The 9,994-nt window shown below is 42.5% G+C and overlaps 1 protein-coding gene across 1 annotated transcript in view; it reads left to right on the top strand.

Annotated features, from left to right (window-relative positions):
• Positions 1 to 9,994, top strand: part of ptpra (protein tyrosine phosphatase receptor type A) — a 29,643-nt gene that overhangs the window by 12,179 nt on the left and 7,470 nt on the right. Inside the window, exons 3-18 of the mRNA XM_078247956.1 lie at positions 222 to 303; positions 413 to 850; positions 4,122 to 4,221; positions 4,418 to 4,491; positions 4,948 to 5,084; positions 6,470 to 6,560; positions 7,209 to 7,285; positions 7,386 to 7,422; positions 7,545 to 7,642; positions 7,876 to 7,995; positions 8,235 to 8,401; positions 8,504 to 8,639; positions 8,744 to 8,893; positions 9,045 to 9,138; positions 9,296 to 9,372; positions 9,542 to 9,676. Of these exons, the coding sequence (XP_078104082.1) occupies positions 222 to 303; positions 413 to 850; positions 4,122 to 4,221; positions 4,418 to 4,491; positions 4,948 to 5,084; positions 6,470 to 6,560; positions 7,209 to 7,285; positions 7,386 to 7,422; positions 7,545 to 7,642; positions 7,876 to 7,995; positions 8,235 to 8,401; positions 8,504 to 8,639; positions 8,744 to 8,893; positions 9,045 to 9,138; positions 9,296 to 9,372; positions 9,542 to 9,676 (2,013 nt within the window). The remainder of the gene's footprint in view (positions 1 to 221; positions 304 to 412; positions 851 to 4,121; positions 4,222 to 4,417; positions 4,492 to 4,947; positions 5,085 to 6,469; positions 6,561 to 7,208; positions 7,286 to 7,385; positions 7,423 to 7,544; positions 7,643 to 7,875; positions 7,996 to 8,234; positions 8,402 to 8,503; positions 8,640 to 8,743; positions 8,894 to 9,044; positions 9,139 to 9,295; positions 9,373 to 9,541; positions 9,677 to 9,994) is intronic.

The following is a 9,994-nucleotide window of genomic DNA, read 5'->3' on the forward strand; positions in this document are numbered from 1 at the left end:
TTCAAATGTGAGAGCATTAGCTTCCAAAAATGAGCATGTGGGATTAGGATAGAAGATTACAAAAATATATAGTGGATTATACAACACATAAATTCCGACTCTCTTGATCTAAATAAAGACAAAAATTGGGTTTAGTAACTTTTATTATTGATTTGAATGAGGTTTGAGGTTGTTTTGACTAATAACCTCTTGTCCCCTTTTGTTGTGCATCCTCCATGTAGGGCAGAATGGGTGTGTGTCCCCTGCTCCTGCTGCTCGGTCTAGCCCTCGGGGCCTCAGCCCAGGATCATGTCCCCATCACAAGTACGAACCATGTCCACCTATGTCAAATCGCTTAATTAACTCACGGTTTTAGGTTAAAAGGCTCAAAGTGAAAAAATTAAATTATACTTTGCTGTCTTCTTCTTTCCAGGTCCTCCAAATATCACTGACAAGCCCACAGACCCCCCAGCCGCACCCTCCCTCAACTTCACAGTCGCACGCACGCAAGCCCCCACAGGCCCACCCACAACGCTCGCCCCCGCAGTCGTCCCGGTGACGACGATAACAACAACAACCACAACCACAAGCCCAGCTGGTGAGGAGGATGTACAACTGGCGGGTCCCAATGCCACCAGGCGGGTGTTACCAGTCCCTGCTCCCTCACCTCCAGCTCCAACTCATGCCCTCCAGGCACTAACAAGCACCAAGCCTCCCCCTCCTCCCACCCTGGCCGGGGTTGACAACAAGACCACAGCCTCCCCTACAGATGCCCTGACTTCAGATTATGTTGATGGGGATGTATTCACTGTGGAGACTGAGACCACCACAGAACCTGGGATGGGGTTCACCTCAGACAGCAGCCCACTTGGTGAGTGTGCATATCCAGGGCACTGTGTGTTTCTTTATTTAGTGTGAGAATATATAATCTCTCTTCATTTCTTTTGAGGGGGGGAGCATTCCCCCTGAAGCACTATCCCCAGAGTCAAAGAGCAAGGGCTTGTGTGTAAACTTACTTTAATTATGCAGCAACTTTCTACAGTCATAGTGGAACAAATCATAGACGACACAGAGATGCCAGCTACGCTACCAATGGGAGCCTCAATAGTCCAAAATGCCACGAAGCAACAGAAAGAGATGTTGAGTTGTGATTAGAGAAGCTGTGACTCATTTTATCTTGAAGGGAAAAACACCCACCTGCCATGGCGTGGGTTTTGCTATCGCTTTGTCCGTGCATAAAACGTACAGCTGAATGAAGGAAGTTACCATTCTTACATTCCCTGCAGTTGTTCAGAGAAGTGTGGGAAGCCACTAAGGCACTGTTCAGACCATGTGTGTGTTGTACCTAGGTATTTGTGGATTGTGTCATATGTGGGATTTTCTTTGTTGCTTACATTTGAATTTCGCTGTGGCAAGAACTCCAGTTGTTGCTAAAACCGAAAAAATAGACTTGGTGACTGTTCTGTAGTGGTTGTTCTTATCCAAGTTGTTTGTCACTGGCAGGTCAACTGTATACAACTGTGTCAGGGAGGTTTTTCCTACTTTGCACACACTATAAGATGACTGCGGTCCTTATGCGTGCTTATGTGTTCCTCCTAAATTGGGTTTGAATTCTCAACACATGTTGGGTGTGTTCAAGCATGAATTTAGAGCCGCCACTTGTCATCAGATCATCCAAGACACATTTTATTGCTACGTGTGAACAGGGCCTACCTGAAGTACAAGTACACAAAAGGTTAAGGGAATTTGGATGCAACAAAAAAAACAAAGCGTCATTAGAATACATAAAGCTCACAGATTGATGGTATACTCTAGAACCACGTAAGAGTGTCAGGGTGTGTTTTTGTTGTTGTTGTTGTTCCATCTAGCTGTGTGTTATTCATGCAGGCTGGCAAAGCAGTAGCAACAGCTAGAAAGAGCGAGCAAGTGAGCTTTCTGGTCAAGAGTCGACCTTTTAATATTTCAGATAGTTGGACACTTTTCTGCTTTTAGACTCCATTGTAGCAGCGCCGGAAATATCCTGACGTGACATACCTGCATTTGATCAGTCATCCACAAGATTCAGAGTACCGCCATACTAGACGACCCAGACACTGCCAAAAGCTGTTATTTTAATATGAAAATAACCGGTGTTGAGGGAGGATTTATATGCATCGTCTTAATTTTATGGAACGTTGCTTTTTAGTCAGTTTAGTTTTTAGCATTACACTTAATTTCAATACTTTAAAACTTAAGAAATGCTCAATCTGTTTTGTCTGTTTACTGACCATCCTAATAAAATCCTTGTAACATGACCCACACCCCTTTCTTTTGCATGAATCACTCATATTACATGATTATAGAGAAATACTCAAATCACTATGGAATGTCACTGATTGATTCAGATAGATAGTATGTTAAAAAAGATTTTGAAACTTAGGGGAAGCTGTAGAAGTTCAGATGAGCATTATTCACTCCTGGTCAACATAAACACAACAGATGTGCCCGTAGTGCTAATATGGTCTGTCCATTGTATAACATAATCACTTCATGGGTTCGTAGGTGTTATGTGATTGCTCTATTGTCTCCCCCTGGCCGTCTGTGGACCTTGTGTGGAGAGCTGTGAGCCGTTCTAGATGCCATTGGATCTGTCAAGGCTGTGTCAGTTCCACATGATACCCACAGCCTTTTGTGCTGCTGCTTTGTTCAATGTACACATTGTCCGAGGGGGAATACTGAAAAGTCCTGGGAATTTTGTCTGAAAATGCAAAATAACTGGGCGGCGTTCCAAACTGCTTCCCCCCAGAAAAGTGCAGATGGAGCATGAAGTAAAATGATGCATTCTGTGCAGCATATTTTGTCTGTAACGTTAAGAGCTTTCTTGAATTTTGACTCGGCCAATGGAACAGCTGATTTTGTCATTGCATTGTCATCACCACGCTGCAGTTTTCTAGAAAAATCTCTTCTTTTGTTGGGGCCTCATGTGTCTTACAGGCCAGTCATCAGCACACAAACAGCAGCCTGTTTTTTGTACAGCAAACTCCTGTTGTTGTTGTTGTTGTTCAGGCAAATCTAACTGTGTTAGTGAAAGGTCGCCAGGAAGACTAATGGATTGCCTTCAACTCATGCACATGATGAAAACATATACAAATTGGTCAGCTATTGTAATCAACAGGAAGCATCCCAAAGAATGGATAACTTGGTCCATGTAATATCCAATTCGTAGTGTTAAGCCTATGTGACCACAGTGCTTTTTCACCAGCCAGTGGCATCACGGTTTTTGGTTTATGACATAAAGTATGTGATGCAAATATGTGATGTAATATTTACACTCTAAATAATTCATATAATTCACAGCAAACTACTTTATACCATCACCTTGTGTTTGCTGTCATCTTGGGTAAAACCAGTTATAGAAGCAGAGGGTCCACCTTTTAGTTAAACTTTGATTTATCGCCTCACTCCAAAGGACAGCCTGTTGCGCCCTCTCTGCATCTCCATTTGTGTTAGCTCCAGTTGCTGTGGACGGCCAATGAAATATTAACATGGTTAACCATTATGGAAAGGAAAGATACAGGCCCGTGTTGAAAGAGGCAAAATGTCACTGTATGTCCTTAGCTTATTTTATTTTAACCAACATTCTAACATGTTAACAAGCTGAACATCTGTTTTGTCTTATTGTAAATGAAAACTGTGTTTTTGGGACTCTAAACACCCACTAGACATATCTATTCAATTGTAGATGAAATATAAGTAGATTAATGAATTAGTCTATAATGTGCATATATCACTCTCATGTCTGCACATTAAATAGAAAGCTGTCGCCGCTTAGCAAAGCATGAAGACTTTAAAAAAAAAACAGAGAGAGACTGCTAGCCTCGCTCTGCCACCTATAAAACTCACAAATTAACAGGTTGTGTCTTGTTCTTTTGTGGTTTTTGGGGTGGTTATATGCTGTACTCTCTTCAAACACTCGTCAGTGTTTTGTGTATATTGTATTATTTCTTGATAAACATGTGTGACATTAGTAAGATTTAATTAAACATCCACAATTAACATATAACACCCCAAGCTTACACCCTCATTGATTTTCTTTGTTTTGTTAAAATCTAATGCATGGTACAAACAATGTATGTTCCCTTTTCTTTCTGTCTCTGATGTAGACAACAACCAGTCTGATGACATGCCAATCATAGCAGTCATGGTGGCCCTGTCCTCCCTGCTGGTAATCATCTTCATCATCATCATCCTCTACATGCTCAGGTTGGTGAAGTGCAGTCGATATTACACACGGCACACTTGGCAAGAGACCTGTGGTGAAGGCCTAAGGTGCTCCTGTTACCATGGCAATGACTGATTGGCATTCAGCTGTGAGACTAACGCAATTTTTTGGGTGTGCGTGTGCATGTGAGAGAGACTGTGTGCATTAATATGCACTTTGATCTGTGTTGATTGGCAGGTTTAAGAAGTACAAGCAGGCGGGAAGCCATTCAAACTCCTTCAGACTGACCAATGGTAGATCAGATGATACAGGTAAAACACCCACACATGCATTAGTTTGTGTCTGCTTTGGATTTGTCACCAAATGTGACCGCATACGCACTGAGCACTAATTTAGTTGTTTTTGGTTTCGATCAGCAAATATGTACAGACGGCTTGACCAAACTTGTTACTCTGAGTTGTTTCTGATAATACTTGATTGATCTTGCTTCCCTAACAGATAACATTTTGCAGAAAGCTTTTGTTCACCATGATTACCTAACCAACAGGGCTGCAGTTAGCTCCCTCATATGTCAGTGTTGAATCACATCGCCATCTGGTGGGCATCTTTAGAGAAGACACCGAATGGTGAAGTCGGTGTTACTTGATGTAAACCAACTCATTTTCTCACCCTCTTCTCCCATGTCTTTGTCTCCACCTGTCTCACCCCTCCCATTCCTTCCCTCCTCTCCTCACTCTTTCCACCTCCCTTCCTGCTCGTCTGCACAGAACTTCAGAGCGTCCCGCTATTGGCCCGCTCACCCAGCACAAACAGGAAGTACCCGCCCCTTCCCGTCGACAAACTCGAGGAAGAAATGAACCGTCGCATGGCCGATGACAACAAACTCTTCAGGGAAGAGTTTAATGTATGGCACACGCAAACACACACACCCTCTGATAACATACTGATCCTGATATTCACCTTTTGCCCATATCCCTGTAGCCAAAATAAGTGAGTCCCAACCAGAGTTACTTGTAGCCCAGGGCGTATTTCAGTCACCAGTGGCTGATCGTGGAAAGATCCTGGAATCTTTTTATTATTACAAGCGCAACTAATTTGAAAAAATGTAAAGCTTGTTTTGATTTAAAAATAGATCCACATATTTGTGTTTAGGGAGTATTAGGAGAAAAATAACCAAAAAAAAGATTACAAATGAATGTGATGCTGATTTTTAGTACATTTATAGTCACAATAACCAGTAAGCCACCAGCTACAGTAGGCTGACTGCACACTACATACCTCCCACCAACCTGACAGTTGTAACTCCTTAAGGCCACGTGTTGCAATTGAGAGTGCATGGAAACTAGTTAGCAAGCTAGCAGAGTTGAAAAAGTTGGCAAAAAACTTATGGATGAATGGTTAAAATGGTTAGCTAAAAGAAGAAAAACATTTGAAAAATTAGCTAAAAGTAATGCATAAATGGTTTAGGCTAATAGTTGGCTAATAGTTAGCTCATATAAATAATAAACAGCTGAAATAATTAGCTTCCATGACGTTATTAGACGTGTGAGATCTCACCTGATTATATTATATAATCAGTCACTAATCACTAATGCAGCAGCACATTTGCACAAAATTACATTTGGGGTTATCTGCATAAAGGCGCTGACACACCAACCCGATAATCGGCCGTCGGACAGTCTGGCGAGGTCAGTGACTCGAGTCTGTTCGGTGTGTTTATCTGAGGAGCTGTCATGTTGCGTCGGTGGGCAGTCGGACTCCATGACCAATCTGATTGGTGGAGTGTTAACCCGGAAATGACAAGCGGAATGAGCGTGACTAGCGCCTCTCAAAATCTGACGAAAATCTTTTAAACTGGCCTTTGTCGATCTGAAATGAAGACAGATTCAGCAACTGCATAGCCTATTTCTCGCTTAAAATGTTTTCAGAAACACGTTTCGGTGAACTATTTTAGTACAATATGAGATCGTATTCTGAACAAGCCGCCATGACAGTCTGGCTTTGAATTTCCAGAGAAACCAGACCCACGTTACGCGTTCGTCCAATCAGCTGCCGTTGGCAGTCGGCATCACTTCGGTGTGGCACTTTTTTTGGCCAACTCGGACTGCCTTTTCTGCCGAAGGTGTGCCCTCCGGTTGGTGTGTCACCGGCTTTAGACCCACAGTGGCAAAACGATGAAGCCTGAAGGAAATTATGTACAGGGTCACACGGCAGGATTTGAAACTGAAATGCATCTGTCTGCTCTACCTCCCTGTTATCTAAATGTATTTTTTTTCCCCGTGTGTTTAGTCGCTGCCAGTCTGCCCCATCCAGGCATCATGCGACGCTGCTTCCAAAGAAGAGAATAAAGAAAAGAACAGATATGTCAACATCCTGCCATGTGAGCGACAACAGAACCACGACACTGTCTGACATTAATAAAGAAGCACTCGGTGTAACTGAGTTCTTATCTGCTATTTCCATCTTTTAGAAACATTACCAGTACACTCATATTTAATATCAAACGGCTGACAATCAAAGACAGTTTACAAAGTGATTTACTGAGTTATATTTAAGCGGGCAGAATGGAAAGATTGTAGTGTACCATGTGTCATTAAAATTCCCTCTCTCATTGTTAGGGATGGGAATCCCCAGAGGCCTCACAATATGATATGATCACGATACTTCCCTCATGATACAATATTATTGCAATTTTAAACATATTCTAATAGTCTGCGATATATTGCAATGTATTACCTTTTTTCCAACTTCAATTTTTTTTCAAATTATGTCCCCAAAGGAAAACTTTGTCAACATCTGTTTTATCTAAAAAGATACATCTCTCCATTTGTTCATCTCACTTCAATTTTATTGCTGCAAAATGGAATTGTCGAGCAGACAAACTGACCAACACATATAATGATAGATCAATACTTGGCAGCTGTGTATTGATACAGTATTGCCATGGAAAATATCACGATACTATGCTGTATAGATGTTTTCCCCCACCCCTACTCATGTGCTCCTCCTCCTCTTCATTTTCTCTCAGATGATCACTCCAGAGTGCATCTCTCTTCTCTGGAGGGAGTCCCAGACTCTGACTTCGTCAACGCCTCCTTTATAAATGTTTGTATAAGTGCAGCATTTTGCCACAAAAAAAGACTATTCTGCTCTAAATATATTGTGTCACATCCTAACATCACTTCTTGACTTCTTTATTTTGCAGGGTTACCAAGAGAAAAATAAGTTTATTGCAGCTCAAGGTAAGGGTTGTGCCTTCATTGGCAGCCAAAAAACGATGCTGTAGTTTAATTACCAAACAAACTACCTGAATATTAGCTTATTACTTGTCCTTTGAGTTTCTGTATCTGTCTCGGCCTCTCAGGGCCCAAGGAGGAAACGGTAAATGACTTCTGGCGGATGATCTGGGAGCAGAACACAGTCACCATTGTCATGGTGACCAATCTGAAGGAGAGAAAAGAGGTAAGGGAGCAGGAGCGATGATGAGTCTTTTAATCACGAGTTCACCTTAGTCTCTCTCTGTTTTTTTTACTATATCCCTTCTGTCATAGATGCAACATAGTTAGAATATTGTTCCTTTGGATAACCTCAGTTTTATTCTCACCCTTTTTCTCCCATAACTGAAACAAGTTGAGGCTGTTATTGCACACCGCTTAATGAGTGTGCTCGACGTTAAATCACTCTCTGTGTTTCAGTGTAAGTGTGCCCAGTACTGGCCGGACCAGGGCTGTTGGACATACGGGAACATCCGCGTGTCTGTAGAGGACACAATGGTTCTGGTGGACTACACAATCCGCAAGTTCTGCATCCAACAGGTAATATCTTGTTAGTGTGGGTACCAGGATATACATGTTTTAATTCTGTGCTCATCCTCCACACATACACAAGAAACACTGGTGTAGTTTGTATCTACAATCATCTTTTGAAAAAGTATCGGGCACACACTACAGATTAAAAATCCATTTGAAACTTTGGATATGATGTCATTCAAATTTAGTTTAGATACTCATTTTGTCGTGGCTTGGTCTATGACCTGGTTGTATTTGTATCTCAGGTGGGAGATGTGTCTGGGAAGAAGCCTCAGAGGCTCGTCACCCAGTTCCACTTCACCAGCTGGCCAGACTTCGGGGTGCCCTTCACCCCTATTGGCATGCTCAAGTTCCTCAAGAAAGTCAAGAATTATAACCCCCAGTATGCCGGGGCCATTGTGGTCCATTGTAGGTAAGTGGATAGAAGCTTACACTCTTACTTTTGCCTAGTTTGTTGTGTGTCTTTGTTTGTATGCCACATACAACTCACAACCGGTCATATTTTGTCTGTCAGTGCGGGCGTGGGGAGGACAGGTACCTTCATTGTGATCGATGCCATGTTGGACATGATGAACACTGAAAGGAAGGTGGACGTGTTTGGCTTTGTCACCAGGATCAGAGCCCAGCGCTGTCAGATGGTCCAGACTGATGTGAGTCCAGTGTCGACACACATGCATTCAGTCTCTCCCATGATGCAGTGTTTTTTTGTTTTTGGCTTCCAATTTCTCTTCACCACCTTCTCTCTGTCCCACAGATGCAGTATGTGTTCATCTTCCAGGCGTTGTTAGAGCACTACCTGTACGGAGACACAGAGCTGGAGGTGACTTCTCTGGAGTCCCACCTAGCCAAACTATACTCCCCCTCACCTGGAGCTGGCTGCAGTGGGCTGGAGGCTGAATTCAAGGTCTGTTTGTGTGTTATAATCTCCCAAAGAGACATGTATCATACCTCTGCATCTAAACTGTTTAGGGTGAGAACAATTGGTATCCGAAGTTCTTCTGACATATTTATTTTGCAAATGCTCTAAGGCTTAAGTTGTGATCTCTTCTTTTTAGAAACTGACATCCATCAAGATTCAGAATGACAAGATGAGAACAGGGAACCTGCCCGCCAACATGAAGAAGAACAGAGTCCTGCAGATCATTCCATGTGAGTGATGCAGCTGTGGGTTTATACAGTATCAATGTGGCTACACACGGTGATGAGCACCAGGATGCACATAATGAAATTGCAGATGTATGAGCCCTTGGTCAACTCTAAAAGCTTTTCCTCAGTCAAAGTTAATGTTTCTCCTTGCTTCTAACAGATGAGTTCAACAGAGTGATCATTCCAGTCAAACGAGGAGAGGAGAACACAGACTACGTCAATGCCTCTTTCATTGATGTGAGTGTGATAGCAACTGGATAAGAGTGGATCATTTCATTAATGCAAGCAATCAATCGGGTGTTTAAAGTCTGCATTTCTCCCTCCTGCTGTTTATTTTTGTATCCTCCTTTCATCCGTCCTTTCCCCGTGGACCTCACTTCCTGCCATTTCCTGCATCTGGTCACAGGGCTACCGCCAGAAGGACTCCTACATGGCGAGCCAGGGCCCCCTGCAGCACACCATAGAGGACTTCTGGAGGATGATCTGGGAGTGGAGAAGCTGCTCCATAGTCATGCTCACTGAGCTGGAGGAGAGAGGGCAGGTGTGTGTGTCTGTGTGGATGTGTGCGGATACAAACAGTCGTATTAGATATCGGGTCAATAACTGGCTAAAATAGAATATTGATATTAGACACTTTACTCAATGCTAACTTGACGCCACCAGTCTTATATAACATGGTAATAATCTGAGCAAAATGTCTGGAGCTTTAGTGGATATCCAGCATTTCTTAATGATGTCATGTATTTAATAAAATGTGATCTAAAGTATTAGTGACCACGTTATCCAGATGTTTTTAAATGCTACAGCAAATTAATTGTTAGGAATTGTTGAAGTTGATCAGTCATACCACGAAATCATC

Source organism: Sander vitreus, chromosome 4 (assembly GCF_031162955.1).
Source record: "Sander vitreus isolate 19-12246 chromosome 4, sanVit1, whole genome shotgun sequence".
NCBI classification, from domain to species: Eukaryota; Metazoa; Chordata; class Actinopteri; order Perciformes; family Percidae; genus Sander; species Sander vitreus.